At 46.5% G+C, this 24,478-nt stretch overlaps 2 protein-coding genes across 3 annotated transcripts in view; one reads left to right on the top strand and one right to left on the bottom strand.

Moving 5' to 3' along the window:
• LOC121595317 (kinesin-like protein CG14535) overlaps positions 1-24,478 on the top strand; it is a 115,034-nt gene that overhangs the window by 39,189 nt on the left and 51,367 nt on the right. For both annotated transcript variants that reach the window (XM_041919226.1, XM_041919227.1), the window contains exon 6: positions 18,883-19,060. In XM_041919226.1, coding sequence (XP_041775160.1) covers positions 18,883-19,060 — 178 coding nt within the window. The remainder of the gene's footprint in view (positions 1-18,882; positions 19,061-24,478) is intronic.
• Positions 15,955-17,897, bottom strand: LOC121595319 (cytochrome P450 4C1-like). The gene is made up of 4 exons (XM_041919229.1): positions 17,660-17,897; positions 17,203-17,586; positions 16,477-17,109; positions 15,955-16,409 (listed from the first exon to the last, which is right to left on the bottom strand). Exons 1-4 carry the CDS (start codon positions 17,820-17,822, stop codon positions 16,069-16,071), a joined length of 1,521 nt encoding a protein of 506 aa, XP_041775163.1. The 5' UTR covers positions 17,823-17,897; the 3' UTR covers positions 15,955-16,068.

Below are 24,478 nucleotides of genomic sequence, written 5' to 3'. Positions count from 1 at the left end.
GCGATAATCCTCCCCATACAGGCGCGTACCAGACACTACTCTACGGCCAGGGCTCATAAAACTGTCCTCGCACACGCTGTGTCGTCGTGACGTAAATGAGCGCAGGCTAATGAAAGGACACACTATCCAGATGGTTTTTGCTCGTGGTTCAGGTTTTCATCTCGCTGCCACCCATCCCACGCTGAAGTACGCAAAACTACGCTTGCTGACACTCCAAACGTTGGGGACGTTGGAGATGCGGCCGAACGGCGAAGGCAATAATAAGGCGTCTCGGAAAATATCGATTTTAATTTTACATTCACTTCTTTGTCGATGCAAATGTGCGCGCACTGAGCGCAGACCATGCGCGCTTTTATGATGGCTGGCTGGCGGACTCGAATGCGGACATATTATGCACGCGCGCCACAGCGGGTGTGCGAGCGTGCAGCCTACGCAGCACGCCCGCTGCAACCGATAATGGTGTAACGATAATGGAGGTAGTTTTTGCCTGTTCCAAGTAGCTGCAACTGTCCGCGTCCACACGGTGCACGGCTCGAACGGCTCGAAGCTGCTTCTGGTCGTCCGCTGGTGGTCAGTGTTGCAGTTTCCCATGATGGGCCCCGGCCGCTGGAACCGACACAATTGATTATGTGCGTGATTTGGGCTGCCAGAGGAAGAGAAGAGAAGAAGGGGGGGGGGGAGGAAAAATGGCCACGAGGCGGAAAGGCATTATGCACGTTATTAGCATGTTCGCTTTCACGCAGTGCAAATTTTCTCTTGTGACAGGCGTATTGGCTAAATATTTGGATGTGGGTGCAGCGGTTGGTGGTTCTTTGGCTTGCTCGCTTTGCGTGAGTACTTCGTAAGCAGGAGTGAGCGATTCTTTGCTGGGATTAAATTTGAGCAAAAGCTGCATTTTAAAGTAAAATAAATCGAATATCAACGTAAAATGAGCTCTATCAAGAGTCAGAAAATGTTAAAAATGAGTAGCAAAATTCGCAAGTTCACAGATGTTGCATCATGATAAAGATATGTTACACTCACTTCTCAACCCAATTTCGATGATTATCAATTTTCTCCCTATTACCATCAAACTCAATCAAAACCATCGTTCAAAGATGCTGTTTTATTAAGACGCACACACACACAAACACTACGCTATAACTTATGCACGATTTCAAGCATAAAAACGACTATCAAAAGGATCGTTTCCGCTCCTCCCTCCCAAGTGCAAACGACGCAAAGGATAAACGGTGCTAGAGCCATCGAACGTTGTCAGTTATTATATTAAGCTCTAGAAGCCAGAGCAAAAGCACCGAAAAAAAACCCCTTTTCCCATTTTGCATGATAAGAAAAACAACTCGAGCTCATCTTACTCTCCAGAGCGCCAAGCACAGGGCAGTATGTTATATTTCCAGTCGAATTCCACCACCAGTATAACATATCATCCGAAGCTGTAAACCTCCCCCCCCCCCCTCAGCAATGGTGGGCTACTCCTGAAGCAGGGTGGAATCAGAAAACATTTCCCAGCTTGAGAAATGTATTCCCGTTTGCTGCTGCTGCTGCATGTACTCCATTCTGCTCCCAGGACGCAGCACGACCAAGCCAAAAACCCATATTCCTCACGGAACATATGTTGCATGAAATTATTATTGCTGACTTTAGACTTTTGACTGCTGATTCCGGGCATTCCCGACTCTTCCGCTCCCCTTCCCAGCGAGCATCATTCCGTTCGTTTTTGCTGTCGAATGGACGTGCTATACTGCTTACCGCTCCGGTACCTTTTTCCCCTATGGGAGGAGTGTGCTGCTGTTTGTGTGTCAAGGTGTTTTGCTTGTGTAAGGACTTGAACGCGTGTAAGTGTGTGAAGGGATCTTAGAGCAGCAAAACGGAAGAAATACACCCCACCCAAGGGGCGGTAGCATTCGGCTGTTCCCAGTGCACGGAGCACATCAGGCAGGAATTTAAAAGGATAATAGGATTTTATTATTTCCAAGGTTGGCGGTATATTAACATTTTTCCAGTGCCATCGTAACATGGTTCAGCAGAGCAAAAGGGAAGGGAATGGAAGGTGTGGATCGAGGGTTCTCGACCCTCTGCAGCATCTTTAGTGAAGGTTTGGGGCTTTGCTTTTGCTGTCACTGCTTATACGCAGCACGTAGGACAATGGTTGGACTCGGAGATGCTGATGATTTCAGTTCCTGGGACTATTTTTTGTTTCTCCATAGGATCCCAACCATCATTTCTCACCGCGTCATGTGTGCTTTATGACTTCCGGACGGTATATTTGGGGTTGGTTTGATGGAGAAGCTGTTTTATTAGGAAATAATTTGGCCCCAGTCAATTGTATAGGACCCTATAACTATTCCAATATATTGCTGAGGTGTTATTCCAAACACTGTTACAAGATAGACTACTCTCAATATAGATTTGATTTTAACACAGTTAGGGCTCAAAATATTTGAATAAACATTGCACCAGGTATCAAACAAAACATATCTTAATAGTATTGTGAAAAACCTTAAAGCATATGATCGATTAATCTCTTCACACTACCAATGGTACACTGCAGAGCGCATCCGCACGGTATAAATTGATTCTCCCATTGCGAAAGTGGCTTCTTTCAGCTGTTGCTCTTAGCTCTTAACGCAAGATTTGCTCGACATTGGCACCAGGAAGCAGTCCAGACCGTTCCGTGAACCGCTCCTCATCGTCCGGGTCAGTCTAAAGATGATGCGCTGACTCAGCCTTAGCTATTGGAATGCAAGAAAAATATGAAGGAAAAACAAGCACCCTCTCCCTTCCCTCACTCACAACAAGTCCTCTGGGAGCGGGACAGGGGAAAAATGTGCGCTGCAGGCATAAATAATACGTTTGTTTATCAATTTTGTTCCACCACACGGCTGCCTACTGGCTTCCGTAAAGAGGTGGAAGATGATTTTGAGTGGCGTTTCGAGAATGGAACACCTGCTCCATCTTGGAAAGTCCGGCGCCAGCATGATCTTCTCCGGGCACGTTCGAGTGTTTATTTTGAAATGAGTAATTCAAATGTTTAGGGTTGATTCATTTCATGCCAAGAGTATCTCTGACTGATACTTTTATGCTGTTGGTGCATTTAATGATTTGGAATATGAGAGCTATACAAAAAAGAATGGTTTATTCCTACATAAACTATTTCAGAATGAATTTTGCTCGTTAAAAACGCCTAAAGGTATGCAACAATCAAAGCATGTTGTCGCTCTTTATCTGCTATAAATCTTTATTTTCAATCTAATTTGTAGTTTGACCCGTTTTCCTCAACAAAAGTGTAATCCTCTTTGCTAATATGCACACTCCAAACACTCCAGCGGACGTCGCTTTGACGTTTTGTATCAATCTCAATTATCGTAAATGAAATCACGTTGTCGCCAAATATCCATCAATTTGTGTTAAAAACCGACTGGCGCTGCGCTCACCCCACAACCCTAGTCAACACAGTAGTCGACTTTTTCTGTTACAGTTTTATGTCTGCCACCCGCGGGAAACAGCAGCAAAGCCCCCAAAAGTGACACACACGCACGCACGCACACATTTCAATCGGGTTCATTGCCACCGCTCAATCGTAATTTAACCGATAAATCCCATGTCGTCAATCTTTTGCCGTCCATTTTTCCAGCTGATCTCGTGCGGTAATAAATTCCAACCGATAATTGATAGGTAATCAATTCGATGCGTACGGTGCATTAATTTTCCCCTTTTCCCACCGCGAAGGGAGTCGCTGGGAGGGACCCAAAAAAACACCGATCGATGACGACCACCACACGCTTTTGCTTACTGTTTGCTACGAAGCTGCAGCTTGATGAAGCACGTCAAAGGAACAGTATAAAAAGGGAATTTTTTATGAAAAAAAATGCTTTAAATAGAATGTTATTTCTATAGTGGAAAAAAAGCCAAACAGTGTGTGCTACTGTAAATGCATATTTTCACACACAAAAACAAACTTGTGCTTGGGAAAGAGTTTTTCCCGCCGCTTGGAAACGTACGAAGCAAACGCACGGCGACCGAAAATAGATTATCACATCAAACGATTTTCACCATAAATTGAACAAACAAAACTTCTCTTTGGGACTTGATTTTTTTGTTTCGCTTGTAGGTTGCTTGGTTCGCCCTGAGCGATGGGTGTTTGCATTTATTTGCACGTAAAGTTTGATTTTTCCCTGGCGCACGAAATTTATTTATGCAAATGTGCGGTTAGCCGGTTCAAACGGTTTAGCCCGTACGGGAACTGTTGCGTCAATGGTGGTTGAATCGAGTTGGAAGTGTATATGTGCCTGTGTGGTCGATTTTTGCATACCAAATCTGTTTGCTCGCGCGTAACCTCACGGGCAAGCTGCGGCTTTTTTGTTATTTTATTCGCTATAATGCTATTTTTATTTCGTTTGCCATCGAACGCGCAGTCGATCGCGCAGCGGTTCGGGGTGAGCAGAAATTTGCCTGGTTTTTTTTTATTTCTTGGAACTCTTCACACCCCAAAACTGTGACCATGACACTGACGATGATGACGCTTTCGACGCACACACGGCGTTACACGAACGGACACCTGCGTGCGGAGTAACATGCGACCACAACCACGGTCGCTCGCGGGAACCAATGGACCGGAAATGCGTTTGCGTGCCACCGTGGTACGTGATGTGGTCAGTGGTTCTGTCATTCGGATCAGTGGTTATCCATCGGCCTGCAGGGGCAAGCCTTCAGGAGCTACACACACGTGCTCGGTACGGATGGTTGTGTATCAATAAAGGAAAATTAAATGGAGAACGATTTTGCAAAGCCTTGCGAAGCGCTTTGTACACGCAACGCGCTGTACAAATGTGTCCAAAAGTCACCCGCAAGCGATTGGGGGGCGCAATGTGCTGTCGGCGGGAAATGGTTTGGAAAGGTGATTTTGCCACCTGGAATTGTTATTGATCGTTGTGAAGAAGTGTAACAAATAGGTTCGTGGGATAGGCCGGCAAAGTTTTTTTTAATTTTCTTTTTTAGTCTTTTCAATTTGAATGGTTTAAAAAGGTTTAAAAATCAAATAAGAGTTTTGATATCGAACAGGATTAATGGATTTCTAATAATATTGCAAATTAATAACATTAATTGGACGCAGTAGTAATATCTTTAAAATCAAACGTCGATAAAAAAAAACCTTTTCCAATGAATCATCCCAATTTAAGCGATCCAATTTCCAGCCACCAATTTCCACCCGCTCCATAAACAACCCAAATCCACTTGGCAAACTATCATTTTCCGCTACGAAGCAGCTACAACCGCGTAACTCAATAACAGTCAGCCACCACCAACAGTGATTTGCCGCCAATCGATTCAACTTTTCGCAACTTTAAACGGTGAAGCTTCGGTGCAAAATTAACTTAAGTGAAGTTGTCACCATAAATTACCCTCTAACCTGCTCGCTGGCCCCCGGTTCACCTTTGGGGGTGGTGGTAAAGTGCGATCCTTCCCGGTACGCGGGGCAAGTGGGCCTTGGTGTCGGTGTGTGTGTGTGTGTGCGGTTCGTTGGAACCGGTACTAATTTCAATTAGCAGGATTCAATTAACACTAATGAGATCACTCTCGCCATCGTGCGCCATAAATACTTTCACTGTGCGAGACATACTCAGTGGCGAGAGAGCGAGAGCGCAAGCTGCTCCTGCTGCGAAGGCGGATCTTCCCGACACTTTTTCGCCATCCCACCGCTGTCGCTGCCTGTGTGCGCGTGGTGCGAAGATGGCCACCGTTGGGAGCGTCGGGAATAAATCAAATTTACTGACTGTAAAAACAGACCCTCGCATCCATGGTTCGGTCGTGCTGGAAATGGACTGTAAACTGATCGCTTGAAGCCGAAGAACAGCAAATCGAGGGAAGGGAACGAACGAGTAGCACTACATCTTAAATATCATCCATCAGATGCTGCGTGCGTTCGTATCACTGACGCCTGGGTTTTGCAAATCTGACCTCCCCGTGCAAGAGGACGGGGAAACAGTCATGAAGGAGTCGTGAAAAATGACTCCCGCTTTCGCGCGCTCGTTTGTACTAGCGCCACCGGGGCGCGGGCTCCGGAAGCCCCCGAGATCGAAGCAACAATGTCCGGCGAGTGATGTGTACAAGTGTTTTCATTACTTTTAACAACCGTTAATACAGTCCGGGGGCTTTGCCCACATCAAGTGTAGCAGATGATGAAAATGGTGGCAAAGTTCAGGCACGACGTCACCGTACGCTTTGTGTTGCGCCACGCAATTTTGTTCTGAAGCCGTTGTTTATTTGATGCGCTGCGATGCGGCACAGGGGGGGGGGGGGGCGATAAATGAAAATTGGACAGTGGTGGTGGTGGTGGTGTTGTGGATGGTGAAAAACGATCAAGTACGGTGTGGAAAAACAACACAAAAAAGGCTCCGAAACACAGCACAGCACAGGAGGGATAATGGAAGAGTGTGAAGTGTGGAGAACTCTTTTCTGAATATAATTAATTTTATAGCCAATCATAAAATTGATTAAATCCATCCCATCTATCCATCCGTCCAGGCGGCTTCGGCAGAGGTTCTGGTACCACTTCAAACACGCTCGCTCTTTCTCCCTGGTTGTGATTTTTCATCAGCGCCAGAACGCCAACGGAGGCAAATGGTACCGATGGGGACGCCTAGCCGGGTGTGAAAAATGTCATCTTGCTTTTCCATTTTGCTCTCAAATTCTCGAGAGTGTTTCTTTCGACGCTTCGCGTTAATGTTGGCGTTGAAAGTGCGAAACCTTCCCTGCTAATGGTTCCTAAATGAGTTCGTTTTTGTCACACGTACTTACTGCCGCACGCGTTGAGAGCGTGTGTGTTCGATTGATCGATCGATGATATGATGCGAACCCGCGTTTTTGCGTACAAAACAGCGCAGCTCTTCGCAATGGATGAGTTTTAATAAAAAATCACTCCTTTTCCAAGCCGCGAAGAGAAGGATACCACCCGCCATGAGATGGATTGCAGCCGATCGTTTGAAGGCAGCACCAGAATGGTGGCGATGCCAGCTCGCTTCGCTTGTGTTTATATTTCCATCCCGGGGAGGCAAGAAAGGGAAGCATTCATTCACAGCCTTGACAGAAGATGAGCGCAGTTGGCAAGCAAAATGTTTTGATTCTTGTACTTTTTTTGTGTGCTCTTCTACCAAGCAGCAAGCCCGGTCACATATGGTTCATCGTTCGTTCCGACGATGACGATGTGTCAACGATGGGGTGGTTTTTACTTCTTCTGCAGAAAAAATCCATCGCCTGTCAATATTTTATTTTATGTCACATGCCTTTTTGTGTGTGTGTTTTTTTTTTTTGTTACGATTTGCACCACGGCTCGATGCTCATCCCTTCGGTTTCGGCTGGTTCGATTATGTTGGATAAAATGATAATAATATGCTGTCACATCATCGTGCCACCGACATGGCTCTGACATGTTTGAAGAATTATATCAATTTCTACCGAACGCACGCTTGGTACATTGGACAAAGAGAGTGCCGAGTACGGGCGTTTTTTTTTTTTTATTTTATTTTGTGGTTGTAAATCAAGACCACGATGAAAGGAGCAGCCATAAATTGGATGTTTTTGTAGCAGATGTGTTTGCTTGAATTCGTTATGGATTGAAATATGGATAAACAAAATAAATGTGGAGAACAACTGAAATTTCGATACATGTAAGCTCAATTTTGCGAAAAATACATTAAACGACTGCTATAAAATCTTCAAAAGAATCAATTGTTACGAGCATTGCATACATTTAGGCTGATAATAGAGCAACATGTATTTGTATTGCTACATGTTCCTTTCAGAGCAAAGTGAGGTAACTTTCTTTATAAACTGTCTCAATTACACACTAAAATTCTAAAGTGTCATTCAGCATAATAACCCACCAACATTATGAAAACGCGTGATTCACCGTGAACCGTTTTCTGCGGTAAATCAAATATTAATCAAGAGAACTCATTTGTCGCCCAGTGCAAATATTTGCTGTCCTCTAGCACCTCCAATCCACTCCAGGGGATAGCAAATCAAACCAAAATTCAATCTCACTGCCCCGTTCTCTCTCTCTCTCTTGCTAGTGGTTGAAAATTGGGCCTACCCAGCAAACATACACACCTGACCACACACGCTTGCTCACACACCCATCGTTGTGCTTAATTAGTGTGCCGTTTAATTTCGATGCCACCGTATCCCGTTTCAGCGGCACAGTGATTCACGGCTCACCGCACAAGCAGCGCGAACTTGGTCACGATCCGCGCGATCAGGTGTAACAGTTTCCCACCAAAACTAGTGGTCGAAATACGAAGCACACCTACACACCTTCACACTCTCCTCCCCACCCATAGCTTCCCGTTTGATGGCTTCCAAAGCGGAAACCCTTTGCCGAGGGCGATTGCCGGTTGCCGGGTGCCGATCCCACGCTCTGTGCGGAAGCCGTGGCGTGTCGTGGTCTAAAAATAGGTTTTTGGCAAATTATTTATGTTTAATTTGCGACCTTCGTGGCCCCCCACTCCCTCCACCAAAAACACTCATTATGCTTTCCGGTACAAAATTACTCCCCTGATGGAGCCCCTGAAGTAGTGGCGAGTGGCGCAGAAAGGAGGTCGTTTTTGGAGACACTTTTCTCTCCTCCTCGCTTTTTTACTAGCACGAAACTGTACGGGGAGTAACATCAAACAGCTTCCCTTTGCCGGCATGTCCGGAAAAAGCTTGCCAGCTCCAGGTAAAGGCATAAGGATGAGAGAACGTGTGAAGACCTTCCGGGAAAGAAGGAACACACATTCAAATCAAAAGCAACATTTAATTTCCATCCGAACGTACTGAACCGAAGCTGGAAGTTTTCCTGCACCTACGTGTCCTGAAGGATGGAGTCGCATTAATAAAAAGGGGCGAGGAAACATATACACCTTTTCCGGGGCTCTTGTGCGCCCTGCTTCGGATGTCGCGGATTAGCTCTACCTTTCGGTAGGTGAATCCTCTGCCTCCTGGCGTGTATCGGATTTCCTTCCGAGCGGCGAAAGCGCACAACCACTGAGCGCTTCGAGCATGTCGTAGCGTAATAGTTGTATCCAAAATCCCGGACGTGTACTTTCGCTTCCGTGGGCGCTTCTCTTCCTGGGGGGGGGGAGTCTTCCCTGTTCTGCATAAACAGCCTGCCCCAAAATAAACAACGTTGCTTCATACTTTCCCCCCCTCAAAACAGTGAGTTGACACAAAATACGGCCAACTAAAACCGGGTCGACTGTTTAGTGATGTCCCCACGGGAGAAAACACGCACTCGCTAAACCCCGCAGAAGAGAAGCGGAGCGTACGCCAGCTCTCTGTATGTGTCGTTGGCTCTCTCTCTCTCTCATTCCCTCCCCGAGGACACAGGAGCGTGCTTTAAAGATAGGAGCGTTGCGTTAAAATTATCATTTATATTCAAAACATATTTCCAACTCCCGAGATTCGCATAAAATAAATATTGTTCTGTACACCTTTCCCACTGCGTACACACTGCGGCGATGCCAGAAGGCTGGGGCTAAGATTTTGCTTTCGGAGCGAAGGGAACGGATGCCCCGTCGAGACGTTTCTTGCTTCCTATTCCTTGCCCTCTTCCCCGCCCCCCCCCCCCCCCCCCCCATAAAAAAAGTAGCAAAATCCTACACCGAAACGGAGTGGAAAAGGGGCGCTGCCGTTGTGATGTCGTGATTTTCTATGCAAATATAATTTTCACCACGCTGCAAACCTCCAGCCTTCAGGTGACACCTTAACCGCTGGGGCGCCCACAGAAGAAGAAAAAAAAAATACACCGGGACACCCCCAATCCCGCTTTGGATTTGGTCTGGCGATTTTCCCGAACCGCCACCCGAACGCCAAATCGGAGAACATCGGAACCATAATGAGGAAAATAATTTCGCTCATTTATTATGCGCTCCAGTTCGCGTTCGTTCCCGTTCGTTTGCGCTTCCGGTTCGGTTTGCGCGCAGTTCACTGTGGCGGATGGGGATTTTTCGATGTTTTTTTTTCTCCCTTCCCCCTAACGTTTGTGTTGTTGCTCTTGTACTTTCGCTTCTGTTGTGACAAGGTGACGAAGGGTGGCTCCGATTCTAAGCAATCGATTGTCTGCCAGGCGCCGACCCTCCGCGCGGAAATCGCTCTTCAAACTCTGCAAAACGTTGTTCCCCTTAACGGCTTTACTACGATGCGGGGGGAATAAATGGTGGTGAACACCACAAATGAAGATACGTGAAGGAAGCACCAGATGAACACTGGCCCCGCAAAACAAAACGAATTACGAAAACGATGCTTCTCGATGCTTCACCGGTGGAGCCAGCCCGGTGACAAACTGCCAACCAAACCGTACCTCGAAGTGTGGAAAATCGGATGTGATTTTTCCCTCCCCCTTGGAAACCAGTAAACGAACCCTCGCCGCACTTCTTTTATCCGGACACTCTCGGGGCGGTAATCTGATTTTATCGTGAAAATTGAGATTTAACCGAGAATTATCGCATTTTTATTCAAATAAACGCTGCCTCCCCCAGATTAGATAAATTTATTGGGGCGCCCCGGAAGGGGGACGAGCCAGGACACCCGTACCCGGAAGTGTCACATTAAGCGCTTCTGCTTGCGCTGCGGCTGAACAGCAATGGACAGTAGCAGGAAAAGCAAGCATTTGTTTACTGTTTTTTTCATCCCCCTGCGTGAAAGCTTTTTACTTTCCAACAGTGGCTTTACTGTGGAAGAGTGTGTGAAAATGCGTTACGGGAGGGGCCTATCATTTTCGAGGGATCCTTTTTCTATCAAAGGGAGGATTTGCGCGCTTCATTCAACCAAACAATCACACACACACGACTTGTGGTGGTAGCTTTGCAGCTTTTCACAAAACAAGTTCCCCCTTACATTACAAGCATTAGCGGGTGTGACAGCTTTTTCCGTGAGTTTTCCGGGATAACTTCTGCTCTGGTTGCTGCTGCTGCGGCTGACATGGAGCCCTTTGCAGAAGTTTCAATAAGAAGTGGGCGCTTTCTGCCTTCCATTCCACCCTTCAGCCATTATCACTTGCTGCTCAGACGTGGGGCTGCTGTTGTACGCATATGCCGCACTTTCTCCTCGGCAAGTTTCTTTTCTAAACCCCCCCACACACACACTTACTACACGCTCTGTATCGTCGGGATAAAAGGTGGTGGGAAAAATTTGAATATTTTTGCCATTACTTTTAGCATAAAACGATTATGTCTCCGGTGGAAATATGCTACTTTTCGGGTGCTTTACATTGCGGCGAGGGGTTTAAGCGGTGCTGCTGCACTGCTGCAAAGGATGGCTTCCGGGCCATCACTATGCCTTTTTTTTTTTGTTGTCCTTGCTTGTACGACTACCGTTGGAGGGGAGGAGAAAAGGGGTGTTATTGTTGCTTTTGGAGGTGTGGTGTTTGGAGTGGAGATTGTACGAGCTGCTCCTACGGCAGAGGGTTTCTGTTATCTGATAGATTGAAAGCCATTTCCCGCTGAACTGGAAGGATCATGCTAGCCTTTCACGTGCTTGAAATGACAATAAAAAAGGGGAAATATGTTTATTTAGAATTTATGGCGCTGAAAAGGTGAAGAGATTTTTAGAATTACTTTTGTACCATTTTTTGTTATGCTTACGGAAGGCTTTCCCGTTGCAGGCACTAATCTTGTGGGAGAACACATTTTTAGCTATTTTTGTGAATATTTTAACCTTATCGCAAATCCCAATTTCCAAAACACTTTCCAACTCCCTCAAGCTAGTATCCATTGATGCTTGAAACATGATTAAACTCCCCGTCATAAAACCCTAAATCAATCAAAATGTGTTTTAGTTTCGTTAGCTTCTCTCCCACGGAAAAGCACACTTTGCTCTATTATTATCACACCCATCACTATCCGGACCCTCTCTCTCCATTGTACTCAAAACTCCACACCGGCTGCTAAGCAGACCGTTCATAATCCATAATAAATGCATGACCACAAAAAACGAGTACGAGTGATGGTGAAACTTTTTATCAGCCGGCAGCCATCGCCGAGCCCGTCCGAACCGTCCGTCTGCCGGGCGCTGCCGAAAGTTTTCCCATAAAACGCTCATTTTCCGACTATTATATCATAATTGATCCAACCTCGAAATAATCAATTCGCAAATGAAAGATGTCTTTTTAATGGGGAGGTCACAACGGCCACGGTGCAGGTCGCTCGCTTCACTGAAACCGTGTGCAGTCCCTTTTTCGACGACGACGAGCTGACATTTTAATGAAGGTTAATAACAGGCGTCGGTGGCAGATAAACTTCCTAAGCCTTGTCGTCTCCTCCGGCCCACTTTTCACCGGAAAATCCCTGGCATAAGCAACAGAATGGACAGTAGATAAGTGAGATATAACACAGAACCCCGGAAGCCTTCAGCACAGGCTCCGGAAACATTGGGCTAATCGGGCACGGGGAAGGTCGCAACACGCACACTAACCCACACATTATCCGACCTCTTTGCCGTTTTGTTTGTGGACGTGCCCGTGTCGGGTTGTATTTGCCTACACGACTGAGCTGAAAAAGATGTAAATGTTAAGAATCCCTTCCATGCCGTTCTTGGAGAGGGGTTTTGGGGCGAACGCGAACCATTCCATTCGACACACATTTCAGCTGAAGGGGCGGCGAGTTCCGGCGATATGCTATACCCTTCTCGGTATGTGTTGCCTTGTTGTGGAATTTAATTACTTCCAGCATCTTTCCGAGCCAGGGTCGAAGAAATGTGCCGGCTCGCATGCGTTTGCACCACAAAGATGCTGTCCCCTCTGTGTGTGTGTGTAAAATGGGAATCTCGAGGTGGACTTTTGGAGGACATTAAAATCAGTTTCCACAAATATTTTCCCGTCCCCTCCGATGACGATGGTTTCTTCTGTCCGTCGACAACTGCTTTACCGAGTCCTGACACAACCTTCACACTTGATCACGTACACCAGCCATCCTTCTCACACTCTCGAAATTCCCCTTAGAAAGCAATAAGAACCCGAAACTCCCCGGATCGTTCCACTTATTGTTTCTACCTGCTCTACCAGCGGACGAAGAGCAGATGCACGAAGAGCATTTGAACTTTCCTCTCCCCATGCCCACGGACAGTTCGGGTGTGGAGTCCGGAACAGTTTAGATTTTCAACAAGCACTTCCGAAACAGTTCGACCCGACCGACGTTACGGCCCCCGTAACATGATAACCTTTACCTGAACGACCAGCCAGTGCGCTGGGGTTTGTCGACTCTCGCTCTCGACTTCGCAATTACAAAGCTTTTCATTTTTCGTTTATTAAATAAATGAATGGGGATGCTCGAGTGCTTTCCCGAGTGTTTCCTTCTGTGTTCTTTTTCGTTTTTTTGCTACCTCTACAGCAACAGCTCCTTTGGGGAGTTTGTTGCCCCCCGCGCTGCTCGCCAAACGAAAGGTGAAAGTGAATGAAACATCTCTGAAACGTGTAGGTTGGTAGGTTTTAATGCTGGTAGGATGCAAACGTGCCCAGATGTATTAACCCGGGCGTCTCGAAACAACATCATCAGTGTGTTTAGAAAGAAGGGAAAAGATCATTTTTAAACTCATGTACAACACAGCATGCAGTTGCTTCTCGTCGACTCCTGTTAGCAAACAGACGACATTTTAAGCAACTCGTGTATGCTCCAAGAAGGCGTAAGAATTCGCATGTAAAACGCACACAGGGCAGGCTGTACAATAATTGTAATGAAAACAGCTTTTGCGGTGTCACAGTGTCTTTATCAAGGGTTCTAGTTATTATCGTCAATTTTTATGACGGCTTCGTGTGTGTGTGTGGGGAGGTTGTGCATGAGCGTTTGCGACGCTTTGCTTAGCTTGGGAAAGGGATATTGCTTCATTTGCTCGTTAAACTCTTCGTGCCGGAGTCGTGTAGGTACAGGCAACTCTAGCTGTTGCACGACGAGCAATTTAAACCGTACTCCTGCTGGTTGGTGCGCTGTTGTTTCGTCTTCACTTATGAGTCATATTGTTATTATGATGCTGGGAACTTGGAACTGGAAAAGGGATGTTTCAAGCGAAATTTAACTCGTTGGGATGTAATGTACCTCGACGACAGTGGCACTAATACTTTACAGGATAATACTTGAATGAGGAAAAGCGTAATTTATGTAAAAATTGACGACCAAAGCAAGTTCCGAATTTTGTCCTATAAGTTCTAGTTCTATCCAAAACTAATATTTAATTACAATAAAAAAGGCAATAAAATATAGTTTGATCTCTGAGATGTCTTGTTGAAAATGCCAAGCAAAAGTGATTGACTTTTCCAAAATTGCTAACCTAAGCCTACGGTAAAATAGACTCATTCTCTTCGCTTTCCACTTTCTCTACCTTTATCTCAAAACTTTCGTGCAATGATCCAAATGACAGTTTAATTAAAAAATCGTCTAACCACAGCCTCAACCAGACTCTCGGCTGGCAGAAACATCCTTTCGTTTGGGTGTGTGTGTTTTTATCACTCTCTTTCACTCTGTTATCTCTTCCCTCTCTTGATTCGTATCACCCCAGCTGCATAAATTCCGCCAAAGACCAAACATGACCAAAAAATCATCATCATCACCGTCCACCCTCCCTGGCTGATGCATCCGCACTTGTACGAGATGCCACCCGCAACAAAAAAACTCCATCCGTCACATGTATTTTTCATCATTTTGCACCTTCTCCAAATAAGTGGAAACACGGCCGTGAATGGATGAACGCCCATCCATTTTCGGAAAGTTTGCCAAACGTCCCGCCATCGTCCCGAGAGGATGTTCACGCTTCACCCAGTACACGGCCCAGCCCGCTTGGGCCCTTTCGCGAAAGCTTTCACATTTCACAACGAAGCAAAAGTCGCGCGAGTGAGTAGCAAAACCACACACACATACACACTCCGTCTCGGCTCGTACATTCGACCTCGCTGGGTCGGATTTTCACGCTCGTCCGTTGGTTTGGGCGGAGGCGAGCGTGGTCGTACATCTTCTGTGAAATATTTGGCCCACCCACCCACTCCACGCAAGACGGATTGACTAGAGCGGATTGTGCCAGGGACGTGCCGGTTGTACCGCGCGTTTGTACAGCAGTTTATTTTTCGCCCCGCTTCGCACAGTAAGCAAGCATTATTTGTTATGTTTCATGCTTCTTAACATTATCCGCATCGGCTTAGTGGCCAGCTTGGAATTGAAGAAAATGGCAGTACATGTGAAGGCTGTGTGGCGATGGGTAGGGTCGTGCATCCCCGCGGAGATCGTACACAAACCAAGATTGCGAACAAAAGCTTCAACCGCTCAGAGGAAAGTTGACCAAGTTCAGGCGTAATGCCAAGCGCGTTCAGGGCGGTCACGCCAAAGCATGAGAAAAGTTCTGACAAAAACATTCACCGTTCACGAGAACCAAACTCTTGTATTCTTACGCTGCTTCTTTTTTCGTCATCTTTTGGTAGCTTTTTTCTTCTTGGCGCGGAAGCGAAGAAAAAGTTTAAGAATCCTTGACGGCTTGTTCTCTTGTGTGCATCCGTTTCTTGTACACTCGCAACATGTGCAAAGAAAGCACGAGGAGGGGGCGCAGGAAATCTTAACAGAACCGAACCAAGAAACCTCAAGTGACAACAGCTAACAATTGGGACATTTTCTAAAGACGCTGTGTGGTAGCTTGCCAGGGGAAAAAAGGGAGGAAAATTGTTAAGAGAAAAACTCCATCTCTTGAGGACAAAAAACTTTGCGACACCAGCAGTGTGCGGACGACCTTCCGGACGGATAAAACTGGGCACCAGCAAACCGAAAAGATTAGTTGTGTGTGTTCCGCCAGTGTTTAAGCTTTTTCTTACTAGCTGCGGTAGAAATCACGACCGAAAAGATTAAACATCTTAGCTCCTCGGTTAATAAATTCATTTCACACAAAGCGTGGTAGAATAACTTATGAGCTTAAAAGTACTAGGAAACTTGAGAAAAATGTACATTTATCAAGCTGGCATTGCTTTATTAAAGGAATTAAGATATACAACAGTTTTTACACAAAATCCAGACTAGATACGACCCACCTTAACTAGAACTTTAATAAATACACCGCACCTTAACTTCTCTTAACAAGCTTCACTGGAATTCCACCAGTCGGACGAAGCACCAGGTCGGTCTTGTAGCGCACTTGATCGATGGACTCGCCGGGCAGGATCCGATAACTAGCCAGCAGCTTCACGAGCGTTACCTTCATCTCCAGCAGCGCGTACTTCTGTCCAATACAGTTCCTAAACCCGGCACTGAACGGGATGTAGTCGTACGGGCCGCGCTTAATTTCGTTCGCGTCCGAGAACCGCTCCGGAATAAACTTTTCCGGCTCGGGGAACACCTGCGGGTTGCGATGGACATTAAAGATGTTGAGCGAGATCGTGGTGCCGGCTGGAACGGTGGTGCCATCTGCAAGTAGTTCATAGCTTTAGCTAGTACATTGTTACCGAGGAAGTAAAAACAAACAAAAACTCACTCATTTCCATGTCCTCGAGAAGTTTACGCCCGATAAATGGAACCGGTGGTACAAGCCGGAGTGACTCCTTCACCACCAGATCCAAGTACTTCATGTCCTGAAGCAAGGCACTGGTCAGTACGGTGCTCTTAGCTTCCGCTCCCAACATTCCATCGATCTCTTCGTACAGCTTCTGCTGAATTTCCTGATGCTTGGCAAGCTGCAGAATGGTGAACGAAATGCCCGAAGTTGTGGTGTCGTGGCCTTCGAACATGAACGTGTCCACCTCCTCCCGAATGTCGGCCGTGCTGAGGGGTTTTCCATCGATCGTTACCTTCAGCAGCTGATCGAGGAACGTGTCCCTACGCTTCGAATAAAGCTCATCCTCATCCGCATTAAACTCTACCCTACCGACGGCCTGTTCTGCCTGCAGCTGACTTCTTCTCGTGTTTATCACCGAGTTGGTAAAGTCGTGCAGCTTCTTAATCACACGCCCTTGCTCCCGCGCGAATGGATACAGGAAGAACAGGGCCGGGAACTGGCGCAGTACGCTGAACACCCGGCGGAAGATAAACTCCGACATTTGCTTAACGCCCCGTGCGTACTCATTGTTTGGGTCCTCTTGCGCATTGATCTGCACTCCCATGGAGGTCGCTAGGGGTTTTGGGGAGAAATTGCGATAAGAGAGTGTGATTTAGATAACGCACCAGCTAAGTCAGCTAATCGGTGTGAAATAACCAAACCTACCACAGATACTATCAAGCGCATAGAGCGTGATATAATCGTAGATATCAAACTCGCCCTGGTTGACGCGCTTCTCGAGCTTCGATACCAGCACGTCCGCCTCGTGATTGAACACGTCCATGAATTGATCGAGTATTTTGAAGTGGAACGCTGGTGTGATGATTCTTCGCCGCTGGAACCACTTCTCGCCGAACGATAGCAGCAGGCCGGTACCGAGCCACGGCTCGAGGAATTCGTACGGGAAGGACTTTTTCGTCGTCTTGGCGAGCAGCACCTTCTCCACGTTCTGGGTGCTGGAGATGTCTAGCACAAGATCGTTGAACGCTCCGATCATAGTAACATCGTGGCCATACTTGCGATGCATGTCATTGAGCAAGTCAAATATTTCTGTAACATTTTCGGGCATAAACGGTACATCGGAATGACAAATCACTTTCATTGAGCACTGTTCATTACGTACCTGCAACGGACTTGTTTCGGAACAGATAGAAACATCCTAGGAAGTAGTCCGCTCGGGGACCCTTGAAATATTTCGCTATTTCTAGCAATTGTTGTCGCTTTTGGTGATACTTGAACAGTACGTAGCTCAAGTACACCACCACAATAGCCACGAGGAGCATCATTTTGCCACTGTAACACTTGCCCACACCGCTCTTCGACACTGACTGAACCGTTTGGCTCGGAACCGTTCGCTACCACCTCAATGATGATTGTTTTAAAACCTTCCTAATCACGCCCGATAGAAAACGTTCGATAGAGATTTGATATCTCTGCAGTGGGAAAGCACTAATCGCTGATAAGGCTTGGTGACAGTGTGAGTGTTTAGTGCACTTACTGACGTTTCAATAAACATTGATGCATGAAACGCTATGAAATATTTCAACAAGTCATGCTGACACAGCACAAAAACGGTTTCACACTAGGCAGGGTTAATTGTAACCTTTGGAACTGGCACAGCCCAAAACTGCATCTCATACAGTGTAAGCATTAATTAGTGCAGATTGGGATGACTCTTCGTGTTTTTTGCTGCCGAGAATAAGAGCTCCAATGTGTGGTGTAAGCATTACAACTGAAAAAGACCTTCTATTTGATGACAAACATCATTTGTTTTATCTTGCCTTTCGTGGCCAAAAAAAAAAGATGCAAAAATCCACAGACTGTATTGCAAAATTGGTCCATAAATCAAGAGTGTAAACGAAACGAGTGAAACAAAAACCTCAAACCGAAACCCACCCTCCATGGCGGCCAATATGGCAGACACATAATGGAAAACGGCGTGTTAAATATTTTAATTGATTTTGATGCCCGCAAATCGTCTTTTCCGTTCGATGCATTGCTTGTACTCGCTTCCTCCTCAATCCTCATCCACTTCATCAGCGAGAGTAATGTTTTCTTAGCATGAAAAATGTTCCCCAAATGTGCCAAAATTAACATTTGATTAAAAAACATTATTTTTCATTTTCGCCACTCTCCCTGTTTGACACAATGATTCGTTTTTTTGTGACGTTTTTTGTTGCTGTTTGAGGTGCAATTTTTGCGGGTTCGTCTGTTTGTGCCATTGCGCTGCGTCGCGTTATGCCATGTTATGCCTTTTGTCTCGCGATATGTGAACGCACATATTCCCTCTTTTTTTGAGCATGTTGTATTAATATTTTCCATTGCCTTTCTCCTTCTCCTTTGCAGAGCTGCACAACGATTGGCTTCCGGCGGTAGCGAAATTGCACCGGCCACAGCGAAAAGCGGCACCACGGAAATGAGTGCGCACGGTGGTTTCTGCGGAGCGATCCAGCGGGCACCGCCCCCGGTACCGGCCGGTTTGGCCCGCCGGATGGCAAACCGGGAAAACATCGGCCTCGGCAAGGTAAGTCGCAAAACGGGGAACGCGGGCAGCGGCACGAGGACATTGCAATATGTTATTTTAATGGATGGAAAATTGTTGATTCGAATGGTTGCTGGTGCTGCTGCTGCTGCTGCTGCAACGCTGAAACAACATTCATTTTCCGGAGTGTTTATCGTGTTTCCTGAGATTGGGCTGGTTATTGGGGGGGCTGGGGCCATTTTTCTCCTCAACTGAGTGGAAAATTGTGTGCGTATGATATAACAATTGACTGAAACTGCTGTTTGAGCAGTGTCGTGGCTATACAAACAACGTGTGTGTGCGTGCGTTGCAGTATTGCAATTCTTAAAACAATTCTTTGTGAGACTGCGAAACAAAAAGGCCTTCAATAATGACAAATCGAGCGCCCGGTCACTGCAGTGTGGTGAATTGAATACTAAAACAGTGCAACCAGCTGACTTCAACTCGTTCGAACGACCTCAGACTTGAATTTGGCTTGAATTTGTGAACCCTAAAAACCATTCCCTATCACTGCAGTTTGGCTCTAACCAATCTGGCAGCTCCGTAAGTCACGTCATTTCGCATTTCCTTTCCCTGGCCACTTGGAGGCTAAATATATTCTCTTCACTTGTTCCTTCTTCATCCCAAAAAGCCCTTATCCCTTAGGTTGGCTTTCGGTGCAGGAGAAGTTTTTCAGTTTGACTTACGAAAGCAGTTTACAATGGGTGGGTTTTCCAGCAAACCGTCCCAATCGAGTGGTGCTTCGGAGCTGCTTCAGCGCACGATGGGCAAGCTCGCGAAAGACATTATTTTTAGCCAACGATCCGAACCGATGGAAGCGTAGGACGTGATTTGTTTCACCAAAGCCATGAGCATTGGGACTTGTGGCGCCTTAAAGGCCAGCGAGGAAAAGATTGGAAACAAGGATTTAATCGATAGCAGCAGCTAACTTGCTCGGAGAGATGTAGATAAAGAATAATTATGACTGCTTCACGATTGAATTATTCGATCTTTGTTGCCGATGCTGTTTACCTACAATTTATTGTTCCAAATCGATTTCTAATGGACATTATCGAGCATCTTCCCATTTTGCTTGAAATATGATGGAGGGAGCAAACATACTCACTCCCTTTTCAGGCTTCATTGCACATGCCATAAATATTCGAAACCCCGCAAAGGAGCGAGAGAAAAAAAGGAGCAATTTCCTGCTCCACAATTGCTCCAGGTGCTCGTGCTGGCTGGCTGGAGGTTCGGTCGAACCCAACCGAACATATCTGAACCGCAGACAAAACGCAAATAAAAGGTCCCACAAAACAACCCACCCCCCTGTGTAGCGCACAACCAGCTCCGCCTGATCGCCCCCCCCCACACACACACACACACACACACAAACCAACCCGTTTCAGCACAGCGATTGTTGTGCTGACCACCAACCGCTACTATTCTTAGCTGCAAGAAAGAAAAAAAAGCGATTCCCAGGAATGACTTTCCCGCCAGTAGCAGCAGCAGCAGCAGCAGCAGCATTCAATTTCCGGACTGCATTCGATACAGTGTATTGGCCACTCTAACCTTCTTTAACCGGAGATGTGTGGATAAAGCTGGCTTCGTTGGGGAAGTTGTGTCGATGTTGCGAAAAGAGTTAGATCCATTTAGATACTCGAGACAGCCACTTGTCGCATGGTCGTGAGACGTTGTGGGCTTTAGCTGGTTGAGAGGAAATGCAATATAATGTTTTGCTGCAAACTTGAACGGGGATTGTGCTCTCCCGCTCCGCTAAGAAAGGCTGGCAAATTGCTGCTTAAAGCGTCTGTACGGTTTCTCCGTTCTATAATTTAATGTGTACCAAGAAGATATCTGGAAAACGGTTCTCCAATAAGTTAGCTTCAACTAATCACCTGCTCTATCTTTTGCTACCATTAATTCTACCCCAATAAAGATGACGTCTGTCACAGTGTGCGTATCTTGCCCCTGTAGCCTGTCCGTATCAATAACAGTAACGTATGCCCATTTCCTAATCGGAAGTCCCATCTCGGCGATTCGTACCCCCGGGGGGTGAAAGGTGTGTCCGTTGCTTACCGAACACACACACATACACTTTTGGCAGATCACATTCCTGTCCCGGATATCCTTTCGCTCGATCTAATCGTGTTATTAATTTGACAAATTCCTTCTGCTTCTGCGAGCTACCTACCGAGCTAACTACCGCCAGACAGGTTGGCATATCGATCCGAGCACCCGGAGCAAGCGTTTGCCCTTGAGGGGCAGTTAGTTTTTCACCGTAATTTACGTCTCCGTAGGAGCGTGTACGGCAATGTGTTGCTGTGGATATGGTTGCACGCAAAAACTTTTCCCAAAACCCAAGGAAATACCCACACAATTCGGGTGGTGTCAATAAAGGAAGTTTTCGGCAGCCCCGTGGCTGTTTTTTGGTTGGAAGAGCACACAGAATTCACGGGCCCACAGGAAGAGCCCATACATTACCAAAGTTGGAATCTGAAATGGGCCTTTTGCTACCCAAATAAGGCACCAAAAAAGGTGGGTAAAATGGAGAAGCAAAAAATCAATGACCCAGATCTAGGGCAGAGATTTCCTAGGGCCGAGCCTTGCGAGACGGGACGGGGAGCTTTTCAAGAGCCACCTTGGGTCGCTTGAAATTTAATGTCCTAAAGTAGCTGGTCCTTTCTTTTTTTCTTCTTCTATTCAACTTCTTTCCCCGGGACAGTAACCATCGCAACGGTGTGACTTCGGGAAAGTGTTGTGTGTGTGTGTGTATCGGTGTCCATGGCTTGATTGAGCGATTCCATTCTGGACGTGATCTGAAAGCTTTCCAAGGGTAATAACAACAAGGACTGTTTTTTTCTTCTGCTCCTTCTGCTATTCCACTTTACGATACAACTTCCCAGTTGGTTGGGACTGTTGGCTCTGTTTAAGAACGGTGCACCCGTTTGATACTTTGGCTTACCGTATTGATTGGGCCAGCCGGGTCCGCAATCAATAAGCCCGGTCGCGTCCCTCCAATATAAACGTTTTGTAACCGAAGCTGGGAGCGTGAGAGTGAGCGACAGGATTAAAATTTACGCGACCGATACAAGCGTCATCGCTCCGTGGATTTGCGCGACTGTCGAACAACTGCGTTGCGGTAGAAATGTCCTGTCCTCCCCACCCCCCGCGCACACTCGCAACTTAAAGTACACTCCAGAGTCTGATGAATGCTTAATCCTGGAATTGATGCGAAACGCCATTTCGAATTGCCTGGAGCAATTTATCCGTGAGTTGTGCTGCTGTGCTGAAATTGATCCCCCTACTGGATTGTTGAATTCTTTTGAAATGGGTGTACTCCTACAAAAAAAGCAGCATAAATTGATCCCTCCTGTCTTCCTGTCTCCTGTCGATTGCCATTTTGATGAGGATCAAGGTGTCGATGTGGTTCATTTTATTTCCGTCCCTGTCGGAGCGTTGCGGATGTTCCTTTTTTTTTGCGCGATGGGCTTTGTTTAAGAGGATCAATGCCTTGTGGCGACTGATTTTTTAATTTCCGATCCGATTTTAGCAATCGATGGGGAAATGCTCCTGGAGTGGAGTGGGTAGCTTCAGTAGTCATCGTAATTGGCCCTGGCAGGTTGACCATTCGCAGCCTTGCGGCGGAACAATAACGGAACTGCGGAAACCAAGGAGCGGTGGGTCACGGAACGACCGTCACATGAATGCGTGATTCAATATAATTGAAATAAATATTAAATTATTGTGAAATTATGCTGCAAACAAAATGGGCGGCAATGGGGGGAGAGCAGAGGGCGCCATGCGCCCGGAATTAAGCCCTATTTGCTGTTGTTTTATTTCCCTTGCACTCGTTTGGTGTAAGCGCTCTGGCCTGTGCTCTCCGCATTTCCATAATGTGTTCGCAGGAAGTAAGCTTTCGCCCTTTTCGATCCCCTGTCGACCGTCTCAAAGGACGCAATATGTCGAACCGAAAATATATGCATACCAAGCTTCCCCTTGGTTAGTTCGAAGCTTTTGCTTCATATTTATGTTTATTCCTACACAATCATTAGCGCGCTATGATTATTGCTGTCGTTTTGGGTTATAGTGGGCCGATAAGTGTTACGATGCCAATCGGGAAGTGGAAATTGTTTGTTCAAGACGTGCCACGCCCCGGCCCGGGGCCACGCGCCACGTCTTTTGATGGTCACTAATAATAGACGCTTTCGGCACACAAACCAACAATCAAATACAATCAAGGAAATTATGAACCTAATCACCAAATCAAATGGCACCAGTGGATGATTAAGCAGCCTAACTTGTACCAAACACTGCTTTAGGCAGTGTGTAAAGGGAGAGAGTTTGTACTGTATGTTTTTCCTGCTCCCCCTTCGTCCTTTCTGCTGTATCTACCTTCAATTATCTCGTTCCTGCGAATGATGTAAAATTAATTGGCCAAACAAATGTATTCCAAATTAATTCCTTGCCGGTGTCATGTTTCGCAAGTGCTCCACCGTCATCGAGTATCCTTTCACTGCACTGCATGGCTGCATCAGTGCCCAAGTGCTGTAGTGGAAGCTCTTGCCAAGACTCCAAAGTAACATTTCCTATACCTTGCTTGTCCCATGCCCCACTCCCACAGCAAAGGCTCCGCTCCGTTTCTGGAGCTGGAACTAATGATTTGTTTCCGCCGACGATTCAGCTCGCTTTGTTTTATTCGCTTCCCATATACCGCACGACGCGTTAGCCACTTTTCTCCGTCTGCACGTCTCGTCGAGTCGTGTAAAACGGTCAGTCCCTTTTCCGGCTGAGGCTACTACTAACGACTTCCGGGCGGTACGTCTCTCTCTCTCTCTCTCTCTCTCTCTCTCTCTGGCCGAGCCTGTACGTGCATCCTCGAATCGGAAGCTCCGAACTGGCACACGGCACACGTTTGGAACGCACTCAGGCACTACCATAGTCCCCGGTAAGAATGCAATCGAAGAAAGAGCACCAGGATGTTTGCACCCCAAACAGCAACTTCAGGGATCCGGCGGCGTCCGGAACGGGGTCAGTCGTATAAAATATTCCAGCAGTTTAAACACCGTACCGGAGAATAAATTAGGAGCAAACATACGTTTTCCATAAATTGCTAAACTTTGCGTTCGTTTTGCTAGTGAAGAGAGAAGGTGTTCATGCAGCACGATGCAGCAGCAGCAGCACACCCATTGTGTGCCATTATTTAGTTTAGAGGGGAGGGCTCTTGTTTTACTGCAAGGGTCATTTCAATGGCAAAGCATACCATGCTAAGGTTTACACCATCTCAGCCCCAGGCAAAAGCTCGGGCGCTTGAGAATGGATGAAGAAATAAATTTACCCACCAAAACCTCTGTTTGCGTACGTACGTGAAGGCGGGCGAGGGGTTAGTTGAGCTTATTTGATTTCTTGAGCAATTGAAATCTATCAGCGCCCGGAAGGATAACC

Source organism: Anopheles merus, chromosome 3R (assembly GCF_017562075.2).
Source record: "Anopheles merus strain MAF chromosome 3R, AmerM5.1, whole genome shotgun sequence".
Taxonomy (NCBI): Eukaryota; Metazoa; Arthropoda; class Insecta; order Diptera; family Culicidae; genus Anopheles; species Anopheles merus.
This window is presented reverse-complemented; position numbering and strand designations above follow the sequence as displayed.